Source organism: Idiotropiscis lumnitzeri, chromosome 20 (assembly GCF_059441095.1).
Source record: "Idiotropiscis lumnitzeri isolate Australia: NSW breed Sydney's pygmy pipehorse chromosome 20, RoL_Ilum_1.0, whole genome shotgun sequence".
In the NCBI taxonomy this organism is placed as follows: Eukaryota; Metazoa; Chordata; class Actinopteri; order Syngnathiformes; family Syngnathidae; genus Idiotropiscis; species Idiotropiscis lumnitzeri.
Window position 1 is genome coordinate 7,534,387 of NC_142410.1, and position 17,018 is coordinate 7,551,404.

Consider the following 17,018-nt stretch of genomic DNA (forward strand, 5'->3'; position numbering starts at 1 on the left):
GGGGCAGTATAGGTGTCCTGTCACTTGAAGAAGACGGAAGTTCTCCCACGCTTAAATTTGTTTTCTGCAAAAATGACACTAAAAGACGAAGGACGACGACACGCAATGAGAGTTTAAACGACGACAAAGGCCTGAGAACTTAGCTCTTAAAAAGTATTACACGGTTTCGGGCCACCAAGTAGGTTGGAATCTTGAGAGGATGACCGCTGCAGTTTGAAACGAAAGACTTGGCTGATTTAAGGTGAATTTTGACACCCCACCCCAAAAATGAAATCGTTTTCGCCTAAATAATCTTAACGTTGTGAAAGTACTCCGCGCGTCTCGTAAATTTTGTTTGAAACATTCAAAGTTATCGGTGTCATTTTGATTGCAGAGCACAGGTGAAAGTGGTCTATTCATTACAAAAAAAGCCAAGTCACGAACCCATAAAAGTTGTGTATAGTAAACAAAAATAATGTTTAGAAAAATTCAGCCGATAAATACGACCACAACCGCTAATGTATTTAGGACGTCGTGTGTTTTAAAAAAAAAAAATAAGAGCAAAAAACGTCACAAAATAGTGCGGGTAATGGCGAATTGATATCGAGTGCTACTAAAATTGACGTCATCACTTGGACGCCGAATACAATGAAACTCTTCGTTTTTGTTTCGTTGAAAGTACAAAAAAATATACCACATTTTTCGTGGCAGAATGATTATCTTATTTTGAGGTGTTTGTACAAATCTGTCATCGCTGTGGACTATGATTTGGTTCTTTTTATGACCTTTTGCAACTGCAGAGGACAATAGCGCACCTTAACACTGAACTGTTTTTTTTTAATAAGGGAAAACAAACCCAGTGACTATTTTTTGTTTTTTTGAAGGGCTAGGTTGACCCACCCACGTGTCATGGTTCAGAGCGAGCACACGAGCGGAAGTGGGGAGTCCTCTCCGGACGCGGAAAATGAGTCGGAGACTGTGAAGACGATGAAACATTTCCCACGATATGGCTCCATCGTGGGAGATACTTGCCCCACTTGCCGCGGCACTGGACGAATTCCAAGAGGTTTGTTTAACATTTCAAACTGTGTACGTGAAAGACGTAAAATATTTGCTCTTTTCCAAAAGTAATTAATTTTCATTGTATTTTATTATCCTGGACTTCATATTATATTTATGAAAATCAACAGAACATTGTTGTGCATTATTAATGTTTAATTTTATTTGAAGAACAAAATTGCAAATCTTGTTTTAGTTGCATTTTATGAGAATGTACTTTGGAGTAAAATTTAAAAAAAATGTCTACTTAAAGGGAAATTAAAATTGTTTACATAAATCAGACAGCTATTAAGATGAATGATATAAGTCAATCAATTAAAGAAACTTGAAATACATTTTATCAAACCAATTTGAAGATGGCTTTCGTCAGTGTGAACGATCTTTGTTTTTGCGTTTTCAGGCCATGAAGACCAGCTGGTTGCCGTGATCTCGTGTAACGATAAAAGACTCAAACCCAGACGCACGTAAGATCATTATAACATCATTCTAATTCTGATATCATTTCTGTTCTTAATATTGATGTTCCTCCGCAGGAAGCTGTACGTGTGCGTGTCCATGGCGTTGTGTCTCTTCCTCAGCTGCCTCATTCTCTTCTTCCTCTTCCCCCGGAGCGTCACACTGACCCCCGTGTCCGTGCTGTCCGTCATGGTCTACTTCACGCCGGACGCGGTGCAAATGGAGGTCACGGTGAGCCACGCCGCAAACCATGTAAAACTATATTCAACAACTTGAATAAATGAACACAAATGTACTGTTTGTCAGCACTGGTACGTAATATTTTGTCCCACCCTGACCATATACACATTACACAGAGCAACTCTTTTATAAAACCAAAATGCAAAAATCATGTTCACTGAAATAAATCAGTGGCTTCATACTGAACGTATGGATGTTTATTGCATTCACATGACAGACTTACGTAAAAGTGAACACCTTTAAAAGCTTGCACAGGACAAAGTTCCCCTCTTAAGATTTTTTTCATGGCAGTGTGTGTGTCGTTTAATTTTTTTTCCTGTGTTACATGTTTCTTTGTTTGTAGCCGTGGTTTTTTTTCTTTTTTTTTTTTGTGTTTATTTTGTCTCATTGTGTTCATTTCTGTCCTCCTCTCATCCAGAATCTCATCAGAGTCATCAACGACAACTTTGTTCCGGTCCAAATCATAGAGCTGGATGTGCAGGGTCTGATCTCCCGCGCGGTGGTGGGCAAAATCAAGCTGCCCAACATGTCGGCCATCCCATCACGCTCGGACAAATCGGTGAATTTAAAAATTCCTGTCAAAATTAGTTTGTTTTTTTTTTTGTTTTGTTTTTTAACTCTTTTCTTTCACATTGACAGTACACCTATGTAATTGACCTGCCCATTACCGATAAAGGCCTCAGGTGAGCGGACATTAAGTTCTTATTGTGTAACATGGAGATGTAACTCAGTCAATGACTTCCAGAACTTACTGCCAGTCCAGCGTCATCAAGATCCACACTTTATTCCTGGAGCTGCAGTAAGTCTCCAGGCCACAGGGGGGCGTTGGTGTTGCAATGGATTTAATTAACTCCTGCCACCTCTTTTTGTCCCAGGATGACCATGAACATCTCGTATTTGTCTCACACGGAGCAGCTGTCTCTGGAAACCTTTGAGTATATCGACTGCGGCACCAACTCCACCATGCCGCATCCCGTCAGATGAGCTCACACAAGTACCCAAGTGTGTACTGCACGCATTTGTGTGTACGTGTATGTGTGTGCCTATTGACAAAGACGACTTTGAGCGTATTTTTCGTCTTCCTGGTCCAAGTCAGCAAAAGCCCAATTGTTGGATGTCTTTAAAGGATTATCCAGCGAGGTAAAGTATAATTATGATGATGATTTGCATATATTAAACATGCTCAATATTTATGACGGCAAATCCTCGTTCGACGCACCCGTAGACATTGTGATTGTGATGTGAAATGCTATGTTGGCCAACCAGGAGCCTTGCTGAAGTTGCTTGTACTACTACTTTTTTTTCCTTTTTTTTTGTTTTTTTTGGACTATTTCACAGCAGTTTGATTGGGAGATCCCAGGAGATACTGCTGCTTTCTTGATCATCTCCTCTGCACAACACACTCTAAGAGCAAAAAAAAAAAGATTTCCCCCTCCCCTAGTCATGTGTGGGCTCTATCACATTTTGAAAATTAGGTAAGAGGTTACAAACAGCTATTTGTATACTCTGCTTTGCTGTGACCAAAGAAGCACCTTTGTGACACTTGAATGGAAGATCGAAACCTTTGTCAGTCTGTGATTGATGCACTTTATTGTCGCCAAGTCAGTTTCAGCTTTGTCAGCCGGAGGGTTGACTGACTTCACATTGAAGGGAATAGAACTAATTAATCCAGGTATGAATTGAAATGTTGTTGTAATGAGCAATTAATTTGTAATGTGACAGTATTCACGATAATGAGCTTGATGTGTCAACATTCAATCTGCTGTTTTATTCACTCATTAAATATTCAAATATATTTGTCGCACTCATGTACTGACTTGCCTTTGTTTTATTTACTCTTTGTGCGTGTATATTTGGTCATTTTAGTACACTTGGTGACTGATTGTGTCTCTCGTGAGTTGAACGCTTGAAGCTTGTCGACTGAAACGACGTCTCTTCTCAGGAACACGAACAAACGCTAACAAAAAAAAAATCTTTTTAAGTTGGTTTTTAATGCCCCCACCCACCACGCCTGATTACCTCCAGACCTGTTCAACCAAGAAGTCACCAAATTGGAACCTGTCTAACAAAGCAAAGTCAGCCAAAAGATGTTAAGTGATGATCCGAAGAAATTTAAGAACAAATGAGATAAAAAGTGAAACTAGTCGACTTGATGCGATTATCATTGGCATGGCAGCTACGGGTACGCTATAATAGGATTTTATATTTCTTTCCCTAGTAAAAAATAATCTTGATCCTTAATTTTCAATAAATGTTCGATACATTTGCATCGTGACAATTTACGGTTTCCATGGCAACGTCGTGGTGCGATGGGAAGGTGCAAAGCAGTGTTCCCCACTTGATATATTGATACAGCAGAATGCTTTTGTCATATCGGCATTTAAAAATATTTGCAACAACAAAAATAATGCAATTAGCCCCAAAAAGTTGTTGCCTTGGTAGCAAATCACAATTTGCGTTTGCTACGTTTTTTTATGTTTTTGTTTGTTTACCAGGCCAGGGGCTTTTACTGCATTAGTTATTACGTCGTTGCGTTTAAAATATGCCAATTGATGACGTTCTGGGCTCTGATAATGTATTACATGTGCCTTTACACACAATTGACGCAAACGGAAGAAACGCAAAACGTTTGCGAGCGCGAGGGCGCCTTAAGCTGCTGGAGCTCGCCTGATTTCACTCTGCTCGTTCTTTTCGCACCTTTGCGAACCAGCTCACTAATTTTCCTCGCCGAACTGCTCCCAATATCCAGCTGTGACATCCCCGGACGCTCAAGATGAAAGCAAGACGATGGCTTCTTGTGCCGGCGCTGCTCACGCTTAGCGCGTGCATGGCTTGCGGTGAGTCAACTTTTATTTGTTTTGTGCGTTTTTTTTTTTAAATATTTTTTTTTTAAGAAACGATTGCATTCCAAAGCAGACTTTTGTGGATGTTCGATGTGGACTTTTTTCCCACATAGGGTGAGGTAGCTTTAAATACTCCCCTCTTCCTTAATTAAGTTGTTTAAAAAGCCTGTTTTATGTTAGTTTTTTTTTTTTTATCTTAAGCAGGAGTAAAATGGGGAAACTATGCAAAAGTTTTTAGAACATGCAAATTTTTTTCATTCATGGCACTTTTTGTACTGTGTGCGTGGAAAGGAAAGTGGTGGGCAGTCACGGCCTCTGCTGGCCTAACATCATCAAGAAATCTTGATAAGTTTATTTAATTAATTCTTCACATGTCAAATTATACCCCTGTGTTATATTTTTAGGTAAGACTATCCAATTAGAATTCAGATGACCGTCATGTTTTTCTAATGAGCGTTTCTTTCGGCCTTTAGATCCCGACTGCGAGCCGGATGAACTGTCGTTCGAAGGTTTTTGCTATTACTTTGACTATAATGGCCAGGGGAAAAACTGGCGGGACGCTGAGGATTACTGCATCGGAAGGAAAAGTCACCTGGCCAGCCACCACTCGGTAGACGAGTTCAACTTCTTGAACGGTGAGCGCCAAGACGAAAGCGTCGCGACGATGTCAGGAATGATCCCGTCATGCGCGCAACATCCACAAGTTTGGTTCCCGCTTCTGAACCAGAGCTCATGTTCTCCTTTCGTGAAGGTCACACTAAATGGAATTACACCTGGATCGGATTCAATAAGACTGATCAAACTCCTCTAAGGTTCTCCGACGGAACACTTGCGGTAAGTGAAACGTTTCCAGCAGTCTCAATCAATTTTGAGTTGATGTGGAAAAAAAGTGACTTTTTCAAAGTGTACGTAATGGAACTAAAATGAACAGAATGACAACCCTTGGTACTCCATCTGGACTCCCTTGAAGCTCGCCGTGTGTATCATGATGAGAGATGGAACTTTGTTCTACGACGCCTGCCATCATCAACACTCCTTCGTCTGCAAAAAAGGTCCTGAAGTCATGACCGTTTACATTCTCTCCTATAATGCGCTCTCTCATATTTGACACGCATTGCATCCGTGACTACAGGCAAGGGCGTGGCGCCGAATCCTCTGCAGCAACCAGGTGAGGTGACGCTTCACACTCAACACACATTCAACTTGGTCATCAATCGGCGTTATCGCTTGGCAGTTTGGAACGACGACTGCGGCTGGTGGGTGCTCAACCCCGCCAACGACTTCTGTTACTTGTTTAGCAACAATTACTGGACAACTTGGGACCTTGGGCGAAGCGTATGCAACCATAAGGGCGGCGACCTGCTCCAGATCACTGACAGCAACGAACAGACCTTTCTGCAAGGTATCACGAGCTTTGTAAATATATTCTGCAGATGGGCCACCGACCAACTTTATTTTTCATGTTTTAATGAACATCGACAAATTTACTCATAAATAACTCGCCATTTCCTCCAACAATATCCGTATTTATACTTGATGAGAATTCTCAATTCTGAAGGCAGTTAACGCGACACTTCCTGTTAATATTCCTATTTTGAAACCTATTGACTTCACTTCCGTCGCGCGACTCAGTGGACTGACAAAATAGCAGCAAAATCGCCTGTTGGTCCAGATTAGTCACTCCGGGTCTGAGTTTGACCCAACACGTTTCTGAGTATCCACTTCAGATCAACGCAAGAGCCAAGAAACACCCATGCATGTCTATCAAACTCGATGGCGCACAGGAATGTACACGTGAATGGTTGTTTCTCTGCGATTGACTGTCGGGTCACCTGGGACGAGCCCCAAGATGACCCAATGATAACGGAAAATGTTTGTAGACACGCTTCAGGTTTTCCAGAACGGAACTTCCATGTGGATGGCCGGCTTCAGCGACACTAATACCAACTGGCATTGGGCTGATGGCTCTCTGGTGCCGCACATCAGCTGGAGCGCAGGTTCTTGTCTAAGATGGCTGACTCACGTCTGTAGGCTGCAATGTGGAAGAAATGGAGCACTTCCAAATGTTTTGTTTTCAGGTGAGAGCGACTCCAACACTGGTGAACGTTGCCTTTACTTCCTTGAAAACGGCGAGTGGGGGAACGATGCCTGCGAAAGCAAGAGAGGCTTCATCTGCAAGAAAAGTAAGATGTGATGCTGAATTTTGTTCGTGCTTCGTGCTGGTGACTCACGGCCAGCCTTGTGTTTATTTTGGCAGAAAAGGCAGCAAAACCATGACATGTTTGTGGCAAAATGCTGTGAAGGAAACTTCGTGTCCGGCAGAGAGCTGACATCCGTGGGAACTGCCTGGTACGGATACTAAGTGTTCATCAAAAATGAGCGTTTTTACACTTTTGTATTAATTGGGTTTTATTTTTATTCTGCTTCAACAAGATTTTGATTCTGGTGTTGTCAAACTAGAGAAGTTGGGCAACTTTATTGACTAATGTATTTTCTTTGCTTGGTTATGTAAATGAATGGTCCTTCATTTTCTCTGTTCAATAAATTTGCAAAGACAAATGGCTCAGTGAGGTTTCCACGGCAACCTCGCATCACAACATAGAAATGGGTTATTTTGTGTGTCCTTTTCATATATGTGACATAATTCAGTAAAATCTCATAAAGCATCTCCCTGACGGGTAATGCCGTGAGTGCCGTTTTGAAGCAGAGAATTTCTATCAAATGTCAGGAGCAGCAGCGGAGGTATTGGTTTGGTAACAGATAAATTTGGAGTTTCTGAGAGCACCAAAGTCTTCTCTGCATTTTCTTTCTGCTCATGCCCTAATGCATGTTTTTGATACTAGAACTCCCGCTGCCGTTATTTTGACAGTTCTCAAGCTACATGTGTTTACATAGATTTAAAACATGTTCCGTGCCGAACGTGTCCTGTCTATTATGAACTAAAAATGTCCAAATATGAGTCCTTTTTTTTTTTTATTAAAGGAGAATTGTCCGCTCCTTAATCCTTACGCAACGGGTAAAAGAAATAACCTCGAGCGCCCTTTCTCTTTGATGTGCCTTGTTTTCCCCCTAGTCTGTATGATTTTGACGTGAGCGAGCGGACCATTCGCACGTTCTTCATTCACTTTGCTCGGACTCCTCGAGCCTGGACGACACAAGTCACTTAATCGGCACGCCAAACTTCTTCGTGGGACGCTGAAGATGAAAGCAATACTATATAGGTGGCGTCTTATGCAGGTGCTGCTCACGCTTGGTTCTGGTGCGTAGACATTTGTGATATTTCAATCCACTCGATTGCAAATTGGACATCAAAGTCGGATACATTTGTTGAGTGCATTTTTTTAAGTGCTTTACACAGTCACCTCAAAAGTCGCCTTCATGTCCCTTAAACCTGTTCTGTGAACGGCTGTCGATGTGTTAACGGTAAAAGGCAACCCGCTCATGTTCTAATAAATATGTAGGACTGAAAGTGCCAAAATTAAACAGATATACCATTAAATTGTCAATTATAATGTTAAGTAATTGTTTTCTTTAAATATGGAATTCAATAAACAAGATAAATAAATTAACGTGCCATTAATAAAATAAAAATGACAAATGTTTGATTTATTAATTAAATGTGTAAATAAACCATATATATATATATATATATATATATATACACACGTTCGTTTGGGCTGTCAAGCGATTATATTTTGCCTTTTACTAATGGCAAGACATTATCGTAATTGTGGTTAACGCCATTTTTTCAAGTAGTATTTTTTCTGAAGCTTGTTTACTTGAATCATATATTGGAATCAATGTAAAATCACCAAATAGGAATTATATTTTAATTCAAAGCTAATAGTAAATATTTTTTTTATCATTGGATACGATCTAAACTGTCATTTTTACAGGAATTATTTTTTTTCTGTCAAACTCGCTCGTCAAAGTTATTGGGCGGGGCTAACAGCTGACTAACTCGAATCTTGTCGAAGCCATTCCTTTAGCGTGAAGTGGTTGGAAACATGGCGGCTATGATTATGGAGGACTTTCGTGAGCTACCTTGATGTCAAGGTATATATTTAGTCATTTTGCTTGAGTATTCAAACTAATGTCGAGGTGAATAGCGTCACTCAGTGTGCAGAGTATTTTCATCAGATATTCGGTTGGCACCCATCTATTATTTTGGGATTGATTTATTTTGCCTTGACTCGATGAGCAGCCCAACCAATCAGGCGTTAGGACCTGCCCACCAAACTTTGTAGTTGTAATTATAATTTGATGAATTCCATATGTAATGAACGAGTGTAACAAGGACAATTTTAATGAAACATTTCATGGTGTATTTAACTTTCAATCCTCCACAAATAAAGAGCGCCACATATATTGTAATATTAGATGATTGTGTTGGAATCTCCGCATATATTTTACTCCTTAATGAAAGACAATGAAGACAATGACAGATAATTGAGCAGAAGGCAGAATACAAAGCAACAGCAGCGACAAGTGAGTCAATGCTCCTTTTGACCAAGCATGATGGGACGATGTTTTTCTAATGACTCTTTTTTTCCATTTAGATGGCGCCTGCAACCGTGGCGAAGTGTCATTTGAAAATCATTGCTATGACTTTGACAATTACTTCAAAGCAACATGGGTTGAGGCCAATGAGATCTGCCGTTCAAAGAAAAGTCAACTTGCCAGCGTCCTATCTGAGAGACAGTTCCAGTTTTTAAAAGGTGAGCACCACGACTAACGCGTCGCTTGGGCATTCCTGACAATGCCGGGAATGATCCTGCACTGATGCTCAACATCCACAAGGTTGGCTTCTGTTCTTGTACTAAAGCTCATGTTCTTTCATGAAGAAAACACAATTGGTGACTACACTTGGATCGGATACAGGAATAATGATCATAAGAGGTTCGCCGATGGAACACCTCTAGTAAGTGTAGTATTTACAGCATCGAAGTTGTAATTTGGACTTTTTGGGAGTAATATTATCGGCCAAAAGGTTGATATGCTCAGTGGGTGAAAAGTCGAGGCATCCTAAATTGCTTACAGGATTTCCAGTTTTAGTGAAGTCATTCCAAAAACATTTTACAATAGTCAATACTAAGATTTCTTCTTTAATTTTTTTCTGACATGAGATTTATTGTGTTTGATGGTTCTGGCTCTAATGTTGGAATACAAAGTTTCAGTTTGGTTTTTCCCCATGTCAGAAGAAATGAATCATTTGTTTCATTGGAATGTGTCACAATTTTAAATCAGGTTTTAATTTTATTTTTATTATTAAATTTTACAAAAAAGATTTTTTTGTTTTTTAAATACATACTTTCAACCGTGAGTCATATTTCTCGCAAAACTAGTCCAATTAAATTTTACCATTAAAAACGTCTTGCAAGATCAATCAAACCTTTGGTCATCATGTTAGATGTTCAAGAAGCCCTTTTTATGCAGGTCAAAGAAATCCGAAGCTCGTCACAAATGTTACCTTTCACCATGTTTTAGAAATCAACTTTTTATGATTGTTTTACAATGTAATATGATATTAGATCAAATGTCCTTCCTCTTCAAGTTTTACATTTAAAGGGACCCTTATCTCATTCTCTACCACTGAAAATATGACAATGGGAAAGGTTAGTTGACCGGCGGAGTTTCAGTTCAATATTCAATCTCTCTCTCTCTGCCGTTCCTCACAAAGCATCAAACTAAGATCGGCGGTCTGCAGTTGGATTCCTTACCCTACGGCGTCTGTGTATATACATACAAGGAACAACTGAAGAGCTCCTGGTGCCATGAGATACACAACTTCGTCTGTGAAAATGGTACAAAAGTCATTCTCACTGACGTCATCTCCTACAAAACTCTGTCGTCATTTAACGTCTCAGTTGCAGTTGGTGACTGCGTCGGGTGGACACACAAGCTGAGCGACTTCTGCTACTTTTTCAACGCCGGGGATCAGACACATTGGGCGCAGGCAAAGGAAAAATGCAACAGCATAGGCGGGGACCTGCTCTACATCACCGACTTCAAGGAAGGTACCACCATCAATCCTGGGCACCACTTTTCTTTTTTTTTTAAGTTAGACGTTGGAGTTTGCAAAGCGTCTCGTCGGGTAGCCGCAAAATTGATGCTGTCGAGCTAAGTTGCCTCTGCTGAGAGACACAAAAATCATACTTCTGATCATAAGTTGTGGAAATTGATCAGTATCCATACCGCTGTCAAAAATTAATATTGATTAATATTGAATTTTCAGTCCGTCTAAAAACACATTTTCAGTCCTGAACTTTCTTGGCTCAGAGTCGGAGAGTGCAGAAACGTGTTAACTTTGAATTATTTTCACGCCTTTTTACAGAATGTTCCATTTCCTGTTTCGATTAATTTTAGAGAAGTATAAAATTTGCACTAATGGAATGTATGTATTTTATTATGTTAATTACATGTTAATAACACATGATCTTTGCGGTCGTGTCAGGACAAAAAAAGGTCACCCTCTGCCGCCTTGTCTCTGCTAAAAAATAATTCAATTTATTTGAAATAGGTGATTGGTTACAAAAAAAAAATGCATTGTAATATTCTATCCGGTCGATAAATGCTCTCTTCCTAGTGTGAACGTGCGCGTGGGTGGTGTTTCCTCTCTTTTGTGCCCTGTGATTGGCTCAGCCCGAGGCGATCTAATAATGGGAAATGGGCTGTTGTCATAGACACTCGTAAGGATCTCGGCTACGAAACCTCCCTGTGGATGGATGCCTACGTATCCCAATCCGGCATTGGAGGAAAGGAGACGAGGCCACATACATCCGCTGGAGCACAGGTTATTGCAAAAGCTGGCCGACGGACGTCTGTAGGCTACACAATGTGGGTCGCTAAAGATTTCTTGTCCACAGATGACGACAAGAATATGCAACCCCACAACCGCTGCCTTTGCTTCGTCGTTGGCGACGATCGCTGGGAGGAGACAAACTGCGACAGCAAGAGAGGATACATCTGCAAGAAAGAAAGTAAGATGTTGCACTTTGTTCTTGCTGCATGTATAGTGACTCACGTCTACCTTTGGTCATCTTCTGGCAGGCAACTGAACAAAGTCTATGGGATGAATTAGATGAAAGAAAGGCAAACGAAAATGCTGTGATTTAAAATGTCTTCATATGCAAAGATGACAACCTTCAAACCTTCTTCGTACAAGTACGACCAAACCAAAAGAGGTTTTACACAACACTCCAGTAAGGCCATTGATTGATTGATTGTATGATTCCTTTGATTTTGGATTTGTAGGACTCAAAAATTCTTCTTTACCGTTTGAATAAGATAAATATTGGGTAATATGTTTTCTTTGCTTGGTTATGTAACCCAATGATCTTTGATTTCCAATGATTGTTCAATAAATTTGCAAACAATTGGTTGAGGTTACCATGGCAACGGTGCGGTGCGATGCGATGGAGGGGTCCAGGGGGGGTTGCGTAATAAAAATAATGCAAGAATGACGTTGGCTTTGTGGCAAATGTTGCTCCATTTAAATGATATGACTATGCGGAAGGAAACTAGAGAATTATATATATAATCATTTCTCAGTGCAAACTTTTTATGACCACAAGGGCTTCAGTGTCCATTTTTTAGGAATTTTGACTTGCTTGGCAAAAACTTGGCAACGGCTTGACTTCGGTTTGAGTCGCTTTAGTGACCCAATTTGGACCAAGTTGGAACGGCTATATCTAGTTTAGTTTGAAATCTATTTCAACACAGGTTGCCTTTTTGGAAGGAAAGTAAGCATTTTTTTTTTCATTCCCGCCCAGCTGGCAGCCTAATCGGTGTCACCTGTTGGTGTGAAGTGGCGACTCTCGAGGAGCATTAATTTGAAATAACTGTTAATTTTGATGATGTGTGGCAAAAAAATGGAATGGCAAAATGTTTGGTTTGTACCAGTAGAAGACATTACAACGATGACGTCAAACTTGACTACAAAATCCACAGGTAAGCGAACGTCACAGTCCAGATAGCAATACGAACACTAATTGGGACCAGTAACAAAAATAAGTCACGTGCAGGGGACGTGGTATGGTTTGGAAATTGTCCGAAGCGTTCGTTTTGACTGGCATTTCGGTTAAAATTTAGCAGTTATGATCCTATGCTCAACGCCATCTACGTTTCCTTTCACGCGTCTGACGCTTACAAAAAGATTCTGTCAACCTAAGCTAGCTAGGTGAATGCGACAATTTAGCTCATCAATAGCTAAAATATTTTGTCGTTTCTGCATTTATTTGAGAAGTCAATAAAGCCATCTTTAGACCGTCGTTGCTTTGCTGGCAGTTTAGTACAAGGCTCGATTGAAATATATCCTGCTATGTGCTATAGTCACCACTTGATGGCACTAAACACCCATCAAAAACATTGGACTAATAAAGTATGAGTGTAATAAAGTACCGAGCATAAGAAATAATTGCACTTGCGATAAAAAAAAAATGTTTGTAATCCCTAATTTGTCCCGGCAAGGTATATTCAAGTGTCTGACGCATTCAAACGAGATAAATGCCCGAAAAGACGCCACAAGGCGCACATTCGTGGGTGCTTTGATTGGTCGTGACGTCACCAGGGCTCTCGAGCCGAGTGCATTTGTGGAGGCGGCTGCGGAGAAGTGAGCTCCCCTCAGTTCTGCTGCCGGACCACCACGGGAGGCCAAACCAGCCGTGTTTTTTGATGAAAGTGCAAAATGGATGCGTTTCGAGACATTTTCGTCCTTCTCTACGTTAACAAGTCACACTTCCGCCTGGCGATGCGTTCGCGGGCTTGAAGAAGACGGCGAACGTTCAAGGTACGCACTGCACGCTTAGTGTTCATTGCATACGTTAGTTGATGTTTAAAGAGACATGTTTCTTGTATGTGAATTCATTTAGTTTTAAACATTAAGATCGACATGCGTTAAAACACGGATGGACTTTTATTCGTGCAGTTTGTGTCGTGCATTTTTTTAAACGAGTGTTGAGTATAAATAAGGTTTGATGGGAATCGGAATGTCAACAACCGGATTAAAGCATCATCCGCATCTGCATGCCTGGGTGATTTCAATTCAGTGCTGCTCTGAATTGATGTGAGGTTGAACAGCCTTTTAAGAGGATTAACTTTGGTAAATGAGACAGTGAACGCCTCAATTAACTTGCTTTTGTCTCACGCAGTTTCCCAACCTTATTTGAACCAAGACAACTAAAATGTTGCAAAAGGTGCAAAGATTATGTACCTTCTGAAATCAAGCGGGAAGGACGTGGCACTTTCTGCCTGGCCACTGAATGTTGCTAGTTTAGGTTAACAAAGATGCTCAAGACAAGATTTGGTTTTGTGAGACAAAAATGATCTGAGATGTGCGGCAGTGCATGGAAAGTAACCCACTAAAGAAAAGCCACAATCGCTTATGTAATTTCAGTTCTTTAAAAAAAAAAACACTGAACGGACTCTGGTAATTATGTGGTAATTACACATTTTAAAACCAGTATTTTTTTTTTAAACCTCATTGGGTTCAACATTGTCAGTGCGCCGTTTCCGACGCACCGTCGGACGCTAGCATGATCAGCCCAGTACAAATTTCGAAGTCAAGGCTGCCATAAGTGACTGAAAAGTATTTTTTTTGTTTCAAACTGAATTACCTTTATCACTGGAACAACCTTGCAGAAATCAGATGATGTGATGACGCTGACGGCACATGCTTGATAGAGGGACAGGAATTGGGGTTAGCCTCATGTCGCTAGCTTCTGCGAGATAAATACCCGCGAGACTTTGTGTATATGAATTATAATTTATTCACTGTCATATCTTTTAAGTGTTCATTTGTGGACCTTTAAAGCAGTTTCTATTTTTTATTTTTTTTTGATGAAGTTGGCGATCCTGGCTGACATGCAGACCTTGTAAAAGCTCCCGAGGGTCAAACCAGGCATCCTCACGGAAGCCGCGGAATTATGGGTAACCACCTGAGTGACTTGGCGCCCCCCGGCTCCTTCCTGCCAGGCTTCAAGTGCCTGCACGTTGTCGTGATCGGGCTGGACTCAGCCGGAAAGACCTCTCTGCTCTATCGGCTCAAGCTAAAGGAGTTTGTGGAGACCATCCCCACCAAAGGCTTCAACACGGAGAAGGTGAAGGTGTCGGTCGGCGGTTCGCGGGCCGTCACCTTCCACGTGTGGGATGTGGGCGGCCAGGAGAAGCTGCGGCCGCTGTGGAAGTCGTACACGCGGCGCACCGACGGCCTGGTGTTCGTGGTGGACGCCGCCGAAGCCGAGCGCATGGAGGAGGCCAAGGTGGAGCTCCACAAGATCAGCCGCAGCTCGGAGAACCAGGGCGTGCCCGTGCTGATCCTGGCCAACAAGCAGGACCTGGACACGGCGCTGCCCGTGGGCCAAGTGGAGAAGCTGCTGGGCGTGCAGGAACTGAGCGCCGGGACGCTGCGCCACGTGCACAGCTGCAGCGCCGTGGACGGCCGCGGCGTGCAACAGGGCTTGGAGAAACTCTATGACATGATCCTCCGGAGGAAGAAGATGGTCAAGCACAGCAGGGGCAGGAGGAGATGAAGAGTACGAGAGCACGGATGAGCAAGTACACAAAAAGCAGAGTTCCACCATGCCTTGTCGACGATGAATTCCAGTAATAGGGGCCAGGTCCTGCTGCGACTAGTGGGGGGAAAAAAGCCGGTAATTGACCTCACCACATTTTTAAAAATGTAGTTTTTTCAACATCTTACATTCGTAGTTTAGACCAGCATTTCTCAGATGTTTTTTTTTTATTTTTTTATTTTTTAACTGGAGCTCTCCAAGTACCGTCGCATTGTTGGCCGAAGTGGCATTAAAAGCAAGCTAATGGTTTTGTACAGCACCCAAACATGACATTAAATAGTATTGCAAGCAGAATAACGCTGCTGAAAAGTAAGAAAAGAAACTGTCATTCTGATGCCGGAATTCAATAAGCATTGTATCTAAATAAATGTTTGAAAAAAATTGTTCTAAAAGACTAAATACAAATTTATTGTCGTTAAGTAGAACAGAAGCATACCTAACAAACGTACTATGCTGGATAACATGGACAGTTTGAGCATTTAATTCGGTGATTCTTTTGTGTGGCACACTTTGAGAATCGTTGATTTTAACCGTCGCAGTACCACAAGCTGCAATGTCAAACTTCCCTTATTAATAAATTCATTTCAAACTTAATTTGTAACATGATCCTTTAAAATGACGTCTTTGAAACTTCCACTAACAACCCGGGCTAAATTTGGCTCCTCCCCTTCATACAAAGATCCTTTATTTATCACGGACTGGTGACTTTTTCAGGGAATATCAGAGGATGGGTTCTGAAAAAAAAATGAGTGAATTTGCACTTTAATAGCATTTGTCTTCCCAAACTACGGTAGCTTTTCTCCAGTAGTTTTTTTCCCCCCTTTTTTTTAACAAAAAACTAATAAACTCAGTTGTGATTTGATTTGACACTGGTGACAATTTAAACCATTTCTAATATTTTGGTTAACGTGAGAGCGCATGTGTGTTCATCATAAATGTAAGGCTAATTCTAAATTGCCAGACCAAACGAATCCATTTACGAGCTGCAATAAGTAATTGATGAGAGGTCCCCAAAAAAAAAGTCACCTCTATTTCAAACCTCATGTAAATATTTTCTGACCCCCTTTGGCTTGTGTACTTTGACATTTTTATTGACCTCACCAAGCGATTTATGGAGTAAATGAGATGAGTTTTTAATCCACCGCCACTGCATCCTTTGCTGTGTTTTGCAATGTCCAAAAGTTGAATTTTAGCGTCGTTCGTGGTCATACGACGACGAGAACTGTAGAACCTGTCTGTTTTTTGTAACATTGATGAATGAATAAATCAAAGCACCACACTTTGGATATTGTCGTCTTTTCTGGAAAGTGCATCAAAGGGCATTTAGAAAATGATCCATGATCCATCTTAGGACCCAAAAAGTGCCATGGGGTTGTTTTCAGGAACGCCTCCTGTATTTCTAGCCTAACCCCCCCCCCTCACACCCTCGCAACCACTGTTGGCATGCTGCTTCACCTTTGACCCTGATCCAACACAGAACAACAGTCGTCACTTTCTTTGCTTTTTAAAGCATGTAACCCGGTAACCGTAGACTTTAAATCCAGTTGCTTTGCCTCAAATCCGACATAATGTTCCCCGCTCGACTGCATTATGCAACAAAGACGAATAACATTGTTGAGCCGTGTGTGTGTGCGCGTGTGTGTGTGTCTTGCGCAACATGAAGAGTGAGTGGCTAACGACTTTGGATTCGTCCTTGGCAATTTTGCACTCGGACTTGCGTGACCTTTACGTCCGAGCTACCTTCACCTGCAAGCTCATTAAAAAAAAAAAAAACGGTAAGTTTCTCTCGGATGTCTTAAGCGCAATCGCCTCGACACAGCATCTGGCCGGCTGACTTCATTAGCATCGTAATGTCGCAGCAGCGGACCAG

General features: G+C 41.3%; 2 protein-coding genes and 1 long non-coding RNA gene across 3 annotated transcripts; all 3 read left to right on the forward strand.

Moving 5' to 3' along the window:
* tmem106a (transmembrane protein 106A) lies at positions 1–3,542 on the forward strand. Its single transcript, XM_088284611.1, has 8 exons — positions 1–241; positions 864–1,045; positions 1,439–1,502; positions 1,572–1,725; positions 2,153–2,293; positions 2,374–2,417; positions 2,480–2,533; positions 2,610–3,542. Exons 2-8 carry the CDS (start codon positions 889–891, stop codon positions 2,716–2,718), a joined length of 723 nt encoding a protein of 240 aa, XP_088140737.1. The 5' UTR covers positions 1–241; positions 864–888; the 3' UTR covers positions 2,719–3,542.
* A 7,704-nt stretch (positions 3,543–11,246) lies between these two features.
* LOC148317407 (uncharacterized) lies at positions 11,247–12,040 on the forward strand. Its single transcript, XR_015840094.1, has 3 exons — positions 11,247–11,370; positions 11,444–11,557; positions 11,628–12,040. It is a non-coding gene; the product is annotated as an uncharacterized LOC148317407 (long non-coding RNA).
* Positions 12,041–12,665: 625 nt separating this feature from the next.
* On the forward strand, positions 12,666–16,427 carry arl4d (ARF like GTPase 4D). The gene is made up of 2 exons (XM_088284581.1): positions 12,666–13,365; positions 14,421–16,427. The coding sequence occupies exon 2, from the start codon at positions 14,501–14,503 to the stop codon at positions 15,104–15,106; it is 606 nt and encodes a 201-aa protein (XP_088140707.1). The 5' UTR covers positions 12,666–13,365; positions 14,421–14,500; the 3' UTR covers positions 15,107–16,427.
* The last annotated feature ends 591 nt before the right edge of the window (positions 16,428–17,018 follow it).

Coding starts and splice junctions, on each gene's coding strand:
- arl4d (XM_088284581.1), top strand. CDS start 14,501: ATGGGTAACCACCTGAGTGACTTGGCGCCCCCCGGCTCCTTCCTGCCA.
- tmem106a (XM_088284611.1), top strand. CDS start 889: ATGGTTCAGAGCGAGCACACGAGCGGAAGTGGGGAGTCCTCTCCGGAC. Junction 1,046..1,438: donor CACTGGACGAATTCCAAGAG/GTTTGTTTAACA, acceptor TTGCGTTTTCAG/GCCATGAAGACCAGCTGGTT. Junction 2,418..2,479: donor ATTACCGATAAAGGCCTCAG/GTGAGCGGACAT, acceptor AATGACTTCCAG/AACTTACTGCCAGTCCAGCG.